This window comes from Sander lucioperca, chromosome 10, assembly GCF_008315115.2.
Source record: "Sander lucioperca isolate FBNREF2018 chromosome 10, SLUC_FBN_1.2, whole genome shotgun sequence".
Lineage (NCBI taxonomy): Eukaryota > Metazoa > Chordata > Actinopteri > Perciformes > Percidae > Sander > Sander lucioperca.
Genome location: NC_050182.1, coordinates 38,967,530 through 38,984,541, shown reverse-complemented (window position 1 = coordinate 38,984,541; position 17,012 = coordinate 38,967,530). Strand labels below are relative to the sequence as shown.

General features: G+C 42.4%; 1 protein-coding gene across 1 annotated transcript in view; it reads right to left on the bottom strand.

The window, feature by feature from the left end:
- Positions 1–3,036: 3,036 nt before the first annotated feature.
- Positions 3,037–17,012, bottom strand: part of LOC116066626 (oxysterol-binding protein-related protein 10-like) — a 65,994-nt gene continuing 52,018 nt past the window's right edge. The window contains exons 8-12 of the mRNA XM_031322814.2: positions 14,129–14,642; positions 10,627–10,813; positions 8,797–8,979; positions 4,842–4,995; positions 3,037–4,176 (exon numbers count right to left, since the gene is read on the bottom strand). Of these exons, the coding sequence (XP_031178674.1) occupies positions 4,132–4,176; positions 4,842–4,995; positions 8,797–8,979; positions 10,627–10,813; positions 14,129–14,642 (1,083 nt within the window). The 3' untranslated portion in view covers positions 3,037–4,131. The remainder of the gene's footprint in view (positions 4,177–4,841; positions 4,996–8,796; positions 8,980–10,626; positions 10,814–14,128; positions 14,643–17,012) is intronic.

Below are 17,012 nucleotides of genomic sequence, written 5' to 3'. Positions count from 1 at the left end.
TGACTGAGATGTCTTTACCCATCATAATCCACCTGTTTGTGCCTCATCTGTATCCGATTACAGGAATTAAACCCCAATATTACAACAAGGCTATTACAACCCTTGAGTCACCTTTCAGGGCACTTCCTATGCTTTGTCATATAAGTATGCAGAAGACAACAGACCTGTTATAGAAGCTGTGTCATGGCTTTATTTTTTTCTATCACAATCAACTAGCACCACAGCATCAACAAGCATGCAGTACAAACATGACACATACTGTAAAGCCTACTTCCTCGTGCATAAAGCAAATCTGCTGCGTGTAAAGGCAGAACTCTCTGGCAGCCGAGTTTATCAGGAACTTTATCTGTTTCTCTCTCTCTGTGTGTGTGTGTGTGTGTCAGCGAGCAGGAGGCTTTACCTGCTTCCACAAATAACTCATCGTTTTAATATTTGTCTCCTCTTGTTGGCTCAGCTTCAGGAATTATGGGATTGGTTGAATTTCTTGTGGCTGATAGTAAAACAATTAATTTAATATCAGCTGAATATCTGGTGAGACATTGTCACCTTATCTAATGTATTGATTTATTGTCTGTTGATGTTTGAGCGATTTCAACAGTCTTGCCGTCTTCCTGTCCTGTTCTAACATCACTAAGACTCATCATATATGTATATAACACATTACACAATGACACATTACTATCATCAACACAGTACCCTGGACCAGGACATCCAATCAGGATTTTTCTTTATGACATCCGGTGTCTTGAAATGTACGTGACCTGGCATATCTGGGCCAAGCCTGGATGTTGGGTTTTCTGTTGGATTTTGTGAAATGTAGTTAGGCTTTCCTTTCTGTTCATTTTCTGAGATGTTTTTGGGTTTTGCACCGAGGACCAAGAGCCTTGATCATTCTCATCCCTCTCCTCTGTTCATACGGAGCTTGCATCTGTGCCTGTCGGCATGTTGGGATGCTGAGGCTATCAGCCATCACAGCCAAGCTCTTCATCCACTTTTCGTCAGCGCCTGAAGAGGAGTCTGCTGTCTGTGAGGACAACAACCATGTGGTTATGTCATTGTCTTTTTTTTTGGTGAATTATCTTCGTCAGAGTGTTCCTTACCTGTCCTAAATGATTTGTAAATTAACTGAAGACTTTGTTTTTAAGTGTCATCACTTTGCTTTCTTGCCAGTGGTGCTGTTGCATTTTGCTCAGCAGATGGCAGCAGACACACATCACTGAACTGCGGCTCATGTTGTGCCTTGCGTCCTTTTCTCTGCTCCAGGGATATTGTGCTTTGTGCCATTATAAGGTGAAGGTGTTCCACACGTCTTCAGCTGTACCGACACACATGTGCTGTGTTCACCATCTTTTACATACATACCTTTATATACCTCTTTAGATCACACCTTGTATCTACATCTTATATCGACATTTACTCATGTCCAATCTGGAGGTACTTGAACGTTATACATGTACTCCACTATATTTCTCCACGAGCTTTAGGTATGAGTTATGGAACTTCAGAGTTGACAGACAAAACATACTTCATACATACTTAATATGATGCATTGTCATAGATGATCCTACTGAACACTTTGTGTATAAAGTAGTAATAACATCACAGTAGTTCCACCTCAACCAGCTTGGTTTCTATGTATCAATAATAATATGTACATAATAATATAAATAAATACTATAACACTATGAATGGGCTCATTCTGGACTTTGAGAACTTTGAATATATTTAATAAGTATTACTATATTTAGCTGATAATACTTTTTACTGGTAAGCCAAGACAATTAAGAAGCACCTAGACTGGCATTGCCAGCCCGCTTATCTATTCTGGGACAGGGGGGACGGAGGACACTCTGACTTGTTTGCATTTCATTAAACCAATCACAACCGTCATGGGCGGCGCTAAGCCCCGGTGCAGCGGCGGTGCCCCGGCTAAATAGATAGTGGAGATAGCAGAGGGACATCCTGATGTCAGGCTCTAACCCAACCGGCAGCTGCAGGTGGCCGCCCACCAAGAGCCTGGTTCTGTCCGAGGTTTCTGCCTGTTGAAAGGAAGTTGTTCCTCTCCAATATCGCACCAAAAGCTTGCTCCTGGGGGAAATTGTTAGGTCTCTGTAAATGGTAGAGTGTGGTCTAGACCACACTCTACCATTTACACTAGATCTGTAAAGTGTCCTGAGATAACTCTTGTTGTGATCTGACACTGTGAATAACATTGAATTGAATTGAATCCCAGCACTGTACATCTGGTGAGACAGACTAAGAAGCAATCCAGGAGACACCTGATTTGATAAGAGATCTTTATTTAAAACAAATACAGAGATTGTTCAGTCCCATACCCGCCCCCCCCTCCCACCCCCACCCCCCTGAGACTACTGTCTACAGTCAAGTGTTGCATAGCTTTGTTGACTATATGGTCAGATGGAGGACAAGGTGTCCAGTGTGTTGAATATGACTTCCAAAGATTGAGAATAGAGTAAAGATGCTGAAGATCAAAATACTACTGATTATTATGTTGTTTTAGCTACTTTACATACTTAGATGCACAGAAAAATAAGTACGCGAATAATCCACTTTGGGGTGGTACTCCATAAGAACCCTCCTAATGTAATCCAGTGGACAGCTAGACTAGTTCACAGCACGCTGCTACAAACAGATCTACAAAGTGCACTATGGTGCTCATCGGTTCAAATGGCAGACACTCAACAGGCGGTCCCATACATGTCAACCATTAGCTGTGCTGCAGCTTTAAAGAAATATTATTGGATGTCTGATCTTCGAGGCGATGGAGTTTGGTTTGACACATCTTGTCAGAGGTAGAGCGGCTCATTAGTCGCAGGAGCCTGAGGATTGCAGGTTTGTCAAGCTAAAAAAAAAACGTCGAACTTGAAAAGCAAAGATTACATTTTCATTTAAACATGAATGAACATGAAGTCCTTTAATCCCTCATGTATGGGCAGAGAGTTCAAAGTCAACAGGGAAACCTGACAGCTAAAGCTACAGCTAACGCAGCAGAGCTAACTTTGTAAGATGGCACTCTTTTTCATTTAGCAGTAACACTACAAGGCCCCTTGTATGGGCTAGCTTGTCTTATATCTTTATTTGAACCATGTTTGAGTTAGCTCTCCCAAATCCAAATAATACATTTGAATAAAATAATGGGAGTGTCATGTCAGAAGCTTTTTTTCTATTCTGTAAGCAGCACAAATTAAACTCAAGCAGCACAAACTAAACTCTATTCCCCTCTGTTGTATTTGTGTGGAGGCATATATATAAAAAACTGGACAAAGAAAACCAAAACTACCTGCATGGGGAGAGATACCACCAGAGGGATGTGAGTAACATGGGTGAACTGACCCATTAAAGCTAGATCCTTTTTTTAACTTCAGGATCACACTGCAGCGTAGTCAATGTTCCAGTTTCCAGCCGCTGTCTACAGTAACATAATGGTTGATTGGAGGGTTTTATATAAGATGTAAGAACAGTTGATCAATGTATGTACAATACCCCTAATGAATAAGACTTCAATTTAAACAGCATTTCTCCCTCATGTGAAGTTTACATGAGATCCATTACAGAGAAGATCAGAGCGCTGCAGCTTCAACTACCCTGACTACATTCTGCCCTGCTCGCTCTGGAGTCCACACACACACACACACACACACACACACACACACACACACACACACACACACACACACACACACACACACACACACACACACACACACACACACACACACATTATGCTTTTACCCTATATTGTACATTGATTTGTGCAAAACTGTTGTGATCAACACGGTTGTTTAGTACATTGTGCAAACAACTGAACAGTAAGAGGGGGCAGGAGCTGTTTACAGGGGTTAGTTTGGATCGGAAAAAAAGTCCCATTCTGTCTGAATAATGTAATCTCTAAAGTGGCTGAACCCGTGTTTGATCAGTCTCACCTCACTGCTGAACCAACGTGTTTCTGATTGGACAGGACTAGAAGTTTGTCCATCGTCCTCTGCTAGTCTTTGGTACCTCTCGTTCTGTTCTCTCTCCGTTCTCTCTCTCTCCTCATATCTTTGTCGGCCAGCCCTCCATCGCCCTACTTTTTGTCTGGGAGTGGACAGCTGCTTCCAAGCCTCCTGGTCAGTGAGCTTTCCACAGAGGGTTGTGGTACACCCAGCCTCCACCCTACATGCACACGAATGCACACACACACACACACACACACACACACACACACACACACACACACACACACATGGTGGGGGTGGTGGAAAAATGGAAATGTAAGGAATATTCTTAAATGTATTTTTTTTTTTAAACAAATAAGAACACACAACATGGAAGGGGTTAGCAAGGAGACATTTTAGAAAAGCGTTGCTAACCAGTAGGCTACTTATTGTATATGTATGTGTACTTTGAATTGAATTGAATATGCCGGGTGGTTAGGTCAGCCGGACAGTTACCCCAGGACCACTTTCTACGTGTACTTTGTCAGGTTTATCAGGTTTATTTGGAGAGCTGTACAAGACTCACGCAGCTTGACCTGATTGATCTTGTTTTGTGCGAGTCTACAACAGAGCTGACAAGTGCAAAGTTAGCACGACCCCCCCAAAGAATCACAATAGCCAGATTTATGGGAAACATGCCAGGTTGAAATAAACTGGCATTTTCCTTTTAGAGAGGGTGGTTGGCCTTGATACCTATAAAAACACTAGCTGTACTCAATACTGAATTCCTAAAAAGGCAAATTATGACATTAACCTGCCAACTTCTGGTGACAAAGAACCTGTTTGTGGTTACTTCCGGTGACACTCAGACAGTGGGTGTCACCGGTGTGTGCTCCTGCTCACCTCTTTAATAAAGTATTTGGGTTTCCAGGGTGTTTTGGTTGCCGCTCTCTGTTTACCCTCGCTGCGCTGCCTCTCTTCCAGGCAGTGTTTGTGTTCTGTGGCCACGTCCATGTTTCCTGCCTTCAGCGACGCTGTTACATGCTGCCAAAGACGCCTGGACACAGGAAACACAGAACTAGTCAAGCGTGAAGAGAGAAACAGCTGAGAACAGCTTCAGTTTTCTCCGAGCTGCCCTCAGCAAACTGATAATGCACCAGGCAGAGCTGCAAGATATGTCGGCTGGAAATGAAGTGGACTACAAGGAAAACAAGTATCATTGGAAACTAATTAACATGTAATTAGAAAATATAGTTGATCATATTAACTACATTACATGACATCCATGCAATAGAAGTACATTCAACCATGGAAGATACCACCCAACATCATTTATATGTCACACAGTACATACAAAAAACAAAAGAAACAAAAAAAGACAGCACAGTAGGCAAGTACCAGGGACTTAAATCGGATTGGAGCAGCCACCGCGTAATTAGCAAGCTACACTTGATGCAATCAACTACCACATGGTGAACTTTTTTTCGAGGCAGAGCCCATATGAACACAGCTGGCCCACAACAAAAGTATTTCACAATATTAGCACGTCTGTAATAGGGCTGGTCCTCACCTCAAAACAGTATCATCTACCTCACAGTCAGTGCAACGGTTAACTAGCTCGCTAGAAAACAGCTTCAGTAATACCTAATCAGTAAGAACATATTTAAAAAAATGTGTGTCACTATGAACATTAGGTATATATGAGTGTCTTTACTTATGTCACTATACAAATTGTCAGGACAGCGCTGCAGCGCTCTCCATGGTGCTGAACCCGCTCCTCCCTTCTGTTAGGCCATTTATGTGTATATATATATATATATATATATATATATATATATATATATATATATATACATACTACGTATACTCTCAGCCAATAACTCCCTGTGTTCCTAACATATATATGTTCAGCACCTTGGAGAGCGATGCGGCACTGTCCTGACAATTTGTATAGTGACACTCATATATGCTGTACCACAGCGCTTCTCAAAGTGTGGGGCGTGCCCCACTGGTGGGGAATAGAGACGTGACAGGTGGGGCGCGCCAAACGGGAGGATATTTTCCTTTTTATGCCTTTTATATTTTTATCCAGACATCCCAACTGTCCCGGAAGTTCCGGGAGGCATATTGATAGCGGCTCCTTGACGCCCGCAAATGAGATCCAATCTCCCGAAATCTGGAGCAAGACTGCGCACTAGACTAGAGAGTGACTGCGTGTGTGTGTGTGTGTGTGTGTGTGTGTGTGTGTGTGTGCGTGCGTGTGTGTGTGACTATAAATGCAGCGCGTGTGAGAGCAAACCGTCCTTAGAGATGTGTGTTGCCGCTTATTAGACCGATCACCCCCGGGGGCGACACCAAGTGTAACAGAAATTCCCCTCCCCACCCCCACCCCTTTATCAAGACCACACACCCCGGTCACGTCAATAAGCCACTTGATTTCTTTCAAAGAAATCTGGCAGAATACCGTTAACAGGAGACTGGCATGGTAAAAGCTGCATCAGTAAACAGTAAAGCACAGATGGCTTCATATAGAGTGGCATACAGAATTGCACAATGCAAAAAACACACAAACACAATTGCAGAGCAGCTCATTCTCCCCGCTGCTCTAGACATGGTGTCAGTTATGCTTGACGAGACAAGCGCAGCAAAATTAAAAGCTGCCCCCCTGTCCAACGACACAGTTGCGAGACGTATATGCAACATTTCAAGTGATCTTGAGGAACAACTCATAGAAAAATTAAAAGACAGTCGTTTTGCATTACAAGTGGACGAAGCTACTGACAGCTTGTTCATCTCGTACGTCCGCTTTGTGAATGGCGAGTCACTGTGCGAGGATTTGCTGTTTTGCAAATAGGCCTACATAAAAAATAGAGCCACAGCTGATGAGCTGTTTAAGATCATGGACAGTTAGCCTACCTCAAAGAACACGGCCTTAAATGGGAAAACTGTGTGGGCTTTTGCTCTGATGGCGCACAGACCATGGCAGGGTCAGGAAACGGGCTGCAGGCACTAATAAAGAGCGTTGCGCCAGATGCGCACTGGACGCACTGTCATTCACAGGGAAGCGCTCGCGTCAAGGCAGCTCAGCCCTGAACTAAATGAGGTTTTGACAGAAGTTGTGAGCGTGGTAAATTTTATCAAAACCCGACCCCTGAAAGTGCGACTGTTCTCCGCACTTCGTGAGGAAATGGGAGCTGATCACACATCTGTGCTGTTTCACAGTGAAGCAAGGTGGCTCTCCCGGGGAAAAGTGCTGTCGCGCGTCTTTGAGCTCAGGGCAGAGATTCGGATTTCTCTTCTTTTCTTTTTTTAACGGATTGCAAAGTGGCACATTTATTTCTTTTCTATTTTTGAACTTGATACAAATTTTGACACAGCTGCACTTTTATTTTCTTTATTTTTGAACTTGCTGTTATTTGATGTAGCCTAGATAGTTAGTTTGTATTTAGATACAACATGTTACTATAGGCTACTGATACTACTTGTTACTTAAATAAATTGGAACATTTTAAGCTTGTTGCGTATTTCATTAGCATTGTGTTGGGGCGATGGGGGCAGGTGGGGCTTGAAAATTCCCCCTTGTCCAAAGTGGGGAATGACCGAAAAAGTTTGAGAACCACTGCTGTACCATATATATATATATATATATATATATATATATATATATATATATATATATATATATATGTTTACTGTATATTTATATATACTGTGTATATATATATATATATACCCTCTGTCAGTATGTACTCTTTGCCAGGACATGCACAGACAAATATATATAATAAATAATTAAATAATTATTATTTTTTTTTTTAGATTAAACAAAACGTTAAATATATATACACAACTCTGACATCCTTACTAATTTATTTTAATCTACTCACACTTACACATTTACTGACCCACACAGAGACCATATTCACCGTATTCACTAGGTTTCTCAGCAAAGGAATCTGTGCCACAGTGTTTTCTATGCTACTAGTTTGAAGTATATATTTAGAATAAGTGCCTGCACCAAGGAGAGGGACATTGTTTCACTAAGAATTAGTTCATTTTGCACATGGAAATCAATCATTTTAATTATTTTGGTGTTATTGGAATAAATATGATTCAAAATCAACAAATCTTCACAAACTTCATAAACTGAAAAAGGCTGTTGCTGCTATTTAGTTAATTTGGTGCTAAGACAGGGAGACAGAGGAAGAGAGAGAGAGAGAGAGAGTGACAGGGAGGAAGGGCGGGAGGGCATCAGAACTTTAAGTCTCATCTCCAACCTGATATTTAATTTTTTTTTATTCAATACATATACTTGTTTGACAGGAATATATAGGTTATTTAATATATAAAAAAACAGACATCCAGAAAAAGGGCACTTTCTCTGGAGGAAGAAAAGGGGCAGCATTTGATATCTACTGTATGTGTGCATGTGTCTGCTGTTTGCTGAATCTCAGACCTACGTCAAATTGCTTCATATCACTCTGAAGTGGATCAGTGTATTTCCTGGCAGAGCTACTGTGTTACTAAGAGGCTCAGTGAACTCATATCATTTGAATCTGTCCTATAAAACATCCAGACTTCTATATCTGCTATTTATTACACTATCTGAGGTTGGAAACTACATTTCCTGCCATCATTTATATCTCATAATGACTTTTATGACGTTAAAACATTTTCACTTTAACATGTTGAGTCTTTGATGCTGGAGGAACAGCTGAATATATTAAAGGAAATAAAGTGGATGCACTGAAAGCAGTTGAGTTTATGATATGAGTTTAGTGTAAGTGAGTCTCCTTTTTTTCATTAAATTCTGTTTAGCTAAAAGACAATGTTAATAAACAGAAACACCAAGCCTCACCGTGACTCGTACGGGCCCTGCTTCTCTAGAGGCTGGATCTTCTTCTTGATGATTGGCTGCTTGGCCGTATCGATCACCTTGCTTTCCCCGTTGCTGTAGGTGAACTCCAGCACCCCGTTCCACTCCCCCTGGGCCTTACACACGATGTTTCCTGTTTGGTTGTTTTGTACCTCTGCTGTTACTCTGGAACAAATCACCAAACACTTCTTCAGCAATGACAAACAAAACCATCTAGGGTTACACAACATCCCATTATTATGGGCCGCATTTGACATTTGTATGAATGTGCTGCAACACACAACGATCACGTACAGTACAGACATCGGCAAGACGCTGGCAGGTGTTTTGTCAATGTGAGCTACCCTGTTGGGGGCTCAAAGCCATTTCAGAAAAGAAGATCAATCTTATTATGTCAGCAGAGGGAACCGTAAGCCCTTGTAGCCTACAGTAAGTGCAAAACTGTGCAAAGTTTCTACATCAGAAATACGGTTTTCTTTCAAACTAATTGCCCAAAGATAACACGGATGGTTCCATACAACGCTCTTCGCAAGTAAAATGAATGATCAATTCACTACTTTTATTGATTTTTGGGTGTTTTATTAAATAAATATAGCATTTGAAAAAAACAATCAATGGTTTCTAGACAGTATCCTTACTAAACGTTGACAGCCTGTGATTATCCACAATTGTAACTATTTGTCGAAATAATTCATAATGTCAGCTTTTTTTTTACTCAGAAGTGAGATATAATTTAAAATAAATGAGGTTTATTGACCATGAATTTAAAAACAAAAGAAGTGTAAGACTAGTGGTAATAAGTTGATGTTAGTGGTGAATCCGGTGGTAGTGAAAAAAGCGCAGAACAAAACCCATCTAAATAAGGGTTAACCCGGGGGGACAGGAAGACAACACAAGGTTTAAAACAATAATCCACTCCTATAACATCATCAGACTCACAATGGACAGTTTTTGTTTTAAAAAGGATAAAAATCGATGCAGCAGAAACAGGGATATCTATCCACCATTCCTCCTTTCAATACAGTGGAATCCCAGCGACTGCTCAGGTCAAAATCTCTGCTATTGTTAGTTACTGTTGACCAGGTCTGCTTTGTTGATGCTGATACAAACATCTGCTTACCATTTAACATTAAACACGTCTGCACCGTTGGACCACATTCTGTCAACCTCTTCGTTATCCAATTGGATGAGTCGGAACATTTCTTCTTTACTGTTCTTCTTCCGTCCTTCTTAAAGTTCTCACACTCAGCACTTTCTCTTCTATCATGCTTAACCTCCAGCATAACAGCTGTCACAACTATGTTTACCATGACAAGATCAGCACTGCTACTGACAGGAAGCCTCTGCACCCCCCATCTCCTCTACCAGCCACCCCCCTTCTCAGCTAATGACCCGTAATCATCTGTTACTGAATCTTTAATAAATAAAATCCAAGCACATTAATAAATACATTCACCAATTTGACAACATAAAGACACTTATTGCAAATACAATAACATTGCAATACAAAAACAATCATTCTGGAGTACTAATTACATCTGACTTTATGCAGATATGATCAGACACACAGGCTCTAGTTTCCTGCAGACACAAAGCCAGCAAGTTTTTAGTTTTTATACAATTTCCTTTGGGTTCCAATCTATTTCTTTGCGCCTGCACATGTAATTTCCTGGCTCGAAACTAATATGTTTGAGCTGAGGTGGGAGGAGAGAGTGTGGGTTGGGTGCTCATTTTGGCACAGCATTTTGGTGTTTTTCAGTGCTGTTTTAGGAAAATAGAGCCAACACAGAGATATTGTCTCTCTCTGCTTACCTGTGCACTTTTCCTCCATAGAAGGGTTTGGTGTGGAAAGTGACAGTGGCAGAGTACCCACTCTTGGCACAGTTGATGGTGACCTTTCCCCCAAGTTCCACCCATGGCACGGTTAGGATGGAGCGGGCGTAGGCACAGGGCAGCGTAAACACATACTCCTCATCATGCTCCAACAAATACAGCACACCTGGGAGAGACAGCACGGAGGAAAACGTGAGGATGCTTATTGCAGGATTACTGTGGTATTTTTTTGGAAAAACGTTAAGATGTAAACAAAAAAAAAAAATACATTCACAGACCATGTGAATCTCAAAGTATAACTGTTAAATAATTGTAGTGGAGTAAAATGTACAATATTACACTGAAATGTGGTGAAGTAGAAGAAGAAGAAGTTACTTTCCACCATGTTCGTGACCTTGTGACCTCGTCTGTGTGGTATTTCAACCCAGTCTCACGGCAGTTCGCGAAATGGTCACGTTATTTCATCTAATATTGATTCGTGTGCCCCGTGCTTGCTCAGCCTGACACAGCAGAGCCCAGCCCAGCCTGACCCAGCCCAGCCTGACCCAGTCCAGCAGAGCCCAGCCCAGCCTGACCCAGCCTAGCCCAGTGCAATTCATGCACATGTGGGAGGTTCATTGAAATGAGGCAAGGAAAGGCTACAAAGTAACCCCACACACTTCTGCAAACATCACACTGGTCAGGTATAACTCACAAATCAGCCAGTTCAATGACATGACATCTATTTCTAGCCAAAGTAGCATTTATATCATTCAGAACGCAGTAGGATGAATTCAGCATGTATTATGTAGATTCTTTTGATCATTGTGTTGCAAATCAAAAGTGGCAGCATTAGAGGACACAGTGAACTTTCAATATCTCCACTAACATAAAGCCAGCTGTAAAAGCCACCACCTGCCTCTGGCTGCTGATCTGTGCTGCTGTGTCTCTTGTCATGCCAACATCGTCTACACAGCAACCAGACTTCTTGGAGAAGCTTCCGGCATTTTTGGATGGCGTTGTCCACCACTTTGGCCCAGATTAAAATAACCCATGGATGGATGGCCATTCAGTTTGATACAGACATTCATGGTGAACCCGTCTGACTATGGCGACCCCCACTGTAAGCTGGATACCTTGCTGAGTTCCTGTTACCAACATTGCATTCTGAGAAAGCCAATATCAATGTAGCTGAAACTCCACTCTAACATTGCAATGTAGGATTTGATTTCAGCTTCTGCTCTGATTTAGTCTGCCCCAGCTGAGCTCCCGTCCGGCCGCTGCTGCTTATATAACAGACAGCTGTCCTGTGCCCTGTCGGCTGCCATGGGCTCAGCTCACACATATGGAATATCGCTACTCTGTTCCTGTGTGTGTTGTTGTGTTTTTTTTTCTCTCGTTGTTGTGTTTTTTTCACCATATGTGTTTACTTGATTGTGTGCATGCATGCGTGTGTATGTGTGTGTGTATGTCAGTATGTGTGAGTATATATGTGTGTGTGTCTGTGTGTGAGTGAGTATGTGAAACAAAGAGCCACATGCTCCTGCCACAGGGAGCTGACCCAGATGAATCCATGTGGATGTGTCATGAATAAAGTGTTTACATTAAGGAAACTGGGTAGCTTAATTTTCGCATCACAAAACATTCATGTTCATATCATAGCATTGCCTTTGTGCCACCTGGGCTTTTATTTAACACGTGGCTATTTCAGAGGGGGGGGGTAACACAGGTGTGTGGCACCTTAGAAATGTGTTCTAGTCTTTTTCAGCCACGGAGGGAAAGTGAGTAGTGGGACATGCATTTCAAATTCGTCCATCACTCAGTAAAAAAGAGTTTGGGCCAGTTTTGTTTGTCACAGTAGCTCAGGGAAGTGAGTCAGGAGTGATTGAAGAGTGGAGAGAGGAATGTTTACTGTTGACCTAATTACAGCCTTCACTGGCCCACAGCTACCACAATGGGCCACTTTCTCTCTCTCTCTCTCTCTCTCTCTCTCTCTCTTACACACACACACACACACACACACACACACACACACACACACACACACACTTATAATGTGAGGCTCAAGCCAGCACATTACAACACTATTTTTCAAAAAGAGGATTGGTGGAAACCATTGATTCATGCAATTCAGTGATGTATGGATGATTTGTCACTCTGAACTTTGGGCGTCCAATACATCTTTAGGATGTCCCCATTTCTGACCCTGATGCTGTCCTACACATTAACAAAGATCAATGATAAGAGATGATATGAAACGGTACACACTTCCTGTCTCCTAAATGGGCGTGGCCTCGTTTGAAAGTGTAGTGAACATTGTGTGGATGGATGAAAAGTTATATTTGTATAATTTATTAGTATTTTCTTTTGCTTACATTAGGTATTTGCACTGCTAAAAGACATATTTAGCATTAGGAAAATTTGTTTTGTTAGAGCGTTCACAAACGTTAGCTTATCTATGTTGTCAGATCTCGTGAGAGTTTGTTCCTGAGACAGAAACAGGTTGCGAACAAAGTAAATGTTCTCTCTGTAAATTGAATTTTAGTGTCAGAATGTTCTGGAGATATGTGGCTCGTGAAGAATGGCGCCAATATTTACTTTGGTGACTATGGGGCGAAAGAATCGCTCATAATCTGTGTTCACGTTTACTTCTCCCGTTGGAATCAATCCACTCAGGACCTGCTGCTAGTCTCCTAAAGAGACTTGGACGTGGACAAACCCTCGGGACACAGAGACAGGAAGTTACTCTGAGCTGGGGCGGCTCAGTTTTCTAAACCGTCTCTGACATTAACACGAGAAGTCCGATGATGGATGTCCGTGTGGTTGTTTCACAGCAGCCTGGTGCATGTTGTGTAAGATGTAATCGAGGTAACCACAGCATATAAACATGCACAATGGCACTCTGTTTTGGGCTAACATGTTTCCAATTAGAGGCTGCAGATGGAACACACATATGAGTGCTGCTGGGATTTAATCAGCTGAAGGAGAAGGCTCTCCTACGGTCTACAAACAGCTGCGGATGTCAGATGGCCGTAACAATCACCCATGATCGATCTAACTACAGGCTGCTCTGACATTTTTTGTATTCTTGTTATTGTTTTTAAAACCACATTATTTGAATAATGATCAAAATATGTCTACTGGTGTTTGGTACTGGCATTTATTTATTTCATCTGACTTTATTATGAATTTGCTGAGGATTTCTGTCAAACATTCCAATGAGCTGAAAACGGTCTCAAAACTTTTCAAATTTCCCCAGAACACCACAACTTCACTTTGCCAGATGTGATTTGTATTCGCTCCCATGTTGGCCTCTACTTACATTTTTGTGCCATGTGCACTGCGCAGGGCACGGCAATATCAACCAATGGAAAAACAGATTTTTAAGGTCAGGAAAATATCACAGTGAAACCATGTTCCTTGTGCAAGTCTTTGCTGTAAGAGCAATGCTGTGGAAAGCAAGCACCCACTGATTTTTAGAAGAGGCGACATGTTGTCTTACCTTCCCCGACCATGGACACTCCAACAGACATGCCCATGAACTTGCTCTTGGTCCAGACATGAGTGTTGACACACATCCTCTTCTCCTTGCACTCACAGTAAAAGCCTGACACAGGTGGGTGGTGGGACACCTGCTCAGCCACAAACTGAACGCGATAGCAGTCGGAGTTTCTTCTGCTGCTACCATCCGTCCCTCTCTGTGGAGACCCGGGAGTGGCTGTGGGGGCTGAGTTGGGACCAGGACAGTTGGTATTCCTGAGAGGTCGGACACGGTCCCGAGGCACGTACCAGGAACAGTGGAAGTGCTCACCCAGGATTGGGTTGTAGGGCTTCTTGGCCACAGCACCCTTGCGGCCCTCATGGAAGGCTGTCAGGTAGTACTCCACAAAGCGAACAATGCGCTCCTCTGGCGTGCAGCCGGAGGTGATGGAGAGGAACATGTCGGGATGAGCCATGAAGTTGGCGTACATCTCCAGTAGGGAGCGCTTCTCCAGGATGAAGGTAGGGAGCACCACCTGACAGAGGGGTAGACAGAGTTGACAACATAAAGGACCTATGCCTGTATAATCTCCTGTATAATTATTGTGCAGACTGATCAACAGTGCGACCAACATGCTTGCACTGTTCTGCTGGATTCTCAAGCAATCACATCTCCTACAAATAACATAAACTGTTTTCTCTTAGCTAAACATTTTTTTCAAGGTCAAAATTAAACAGTATTTCCGAATTCAGACCGGAGTGCCTATTGACTATGTATGCTTTAGAGGGTCACGGAGGGCTGGAGCGGATCACCGCTGACATTGGGTGAAAGGTGGGGTTGTGAGGCTACCAATTATAAACTATAGATTATAAATGAAATGTGAGGCCACCCCAGCAATAGCGTCAGTTCTGGAGATACAAACAGGAGCCTGAGATATTGGTTTAGACAAAAAAAGAAAATAGAAGGATAAAAAAAAATAGAGGAGATGAGCACACACACACACACACACACACACACACACACACACACACACACACACACACACACACACACACACACATCCCAGCTAAAGCTTGAGGAATCAATAAAGTTGCATCATGGTAACTCAGACAGAGAGCTGTTTGACAGCTTTGTGTGTGTGTGTGTGTGTGTGTGTGTGTTCAATCAATAGCAAGCACTGTCTTTTCCCATCTCTTGCCTGACAAACATCATTATCTAATTCGACTCCATCCGTCATCGTCCATCCTGAGGCTCTGACACCTGTAGGACCTCTGACAGCTTTAGCGGTAACTGAGCTCTGGCTTCATGTGATGGAGTGAATTGTACTTTCTAATATGCAGAGACCCTCTATCCGCCTTCAGATTACCTGAAGCCTGTTACACAACCTGACTGTCCATATGATGACACCTCGCAGTCAAATGTGCTGTTTGGTCCAGAGACACCAGATGGCCAAAGTCAAACCATCGATCCTTGTCCCAGTGCAGCACCACCAGTCAATACGGACATGGCAAGAGTGAATGGATGATGGATGAAGGGATAGACGGATAGATGAATGGATGGATGAGTGGTAGGATAGATGGTTGCCCCTGCCTCAATGAGTGGATGAATAATGTGGCTCTATCCACACAGTTGGAGTACGAGGATGCCCCCAGCCCTTTCATAATCTGCCTTCACCCCCTCTTCACATGAGTTTGTGGTCTCAGGTATTCCAGGTCAGACTCCCCTTCTGTTGCACATGGCCAGCACATTACCCCTGTGATGTAGAGCACCTTATGATGTCATAAGGAGCAAGGTTACCTCTCCTTTCTCTGCTTTGCCCGCCCAGAGAAATTGGCCCACCCATGAGAGAGACATCATGGCTTTCAAATGAGCAAAGTGGCAGTTGGTCAAGGCCACATCCCCATCCTCCACCTTCCCCCCCCCCTACAGACACAGAAATGGTACATCCTAAGGAAAGCTCATTGTGGGACTGGCTCTAGTGGCTGTAATTCTGCACCAAGGCTGAATTTAGAGAAAGAGACTTCAGATACAGTATTAGGGGACCACTAAGGTCTATATAAAAGAGACTTCAGATACAGTATTAGGGGACCACTAAGGTCTATATAAAAGAGACTTCAGATACAGTATTAGGGGACCACTAAGGCCTATATAAAAGAGACTTCAGATACAGTATTAGGGGACCACTAAGGCCTATATAAAAGCATCCAAAGAGCACCATGTCATTTAAGAGTCACCACAATCACATGAGCAGAAGACATCTCTGTGTGTGTGTGTGTGTGTGTGTGTGTGTGTGTGTGTGTGTGTGTGTGTGTGTGTGTGTGAATATTCCACCCACTCTCCTCATCATATGGAGAGCTTCAAGACAAAATGCTCAGACACCCAGTCCCAATCATATTCAACTTTATAAAAAGTATAATAAACTCACTGTTGGGTAGCTACAACAGAACGTGTCACTGTATGATCAATTAAAAAAAGATAAAGGTAGAGAAAGTCACAAGCTATAAATACAACTGATGACAGAGAAAACTGTTTAAAACAATAAAGTGATGTTAGAATTTACGTAATGTTTGTTAAACTCACAGTAAAGTCACTAAACCTGTTCTAAATCCCTGTAGGAAGAGTATAGACCTGACAAAATAAAACAAGTGATCATTTTATGTTTGTCAGCCACTGAGTAATGTAACATTTAAATGATGCTTATTATATATTATTATATTTGGGGCATTATCACTTCTCTAATTACTTTTTCCTTTTCCTTTCATTTTTAATAGCTTGAGCCATATGAATTTGCTTCTTGTGCAAGTTCCCTCTTCAACAGAAGAGCGGTGATTGTAGAGAGGGTCGCTGACTCGCTCATAGACGTCTATGAGCGAGTCAGCGACCCTCACTAGTTCAGCGTGGATGC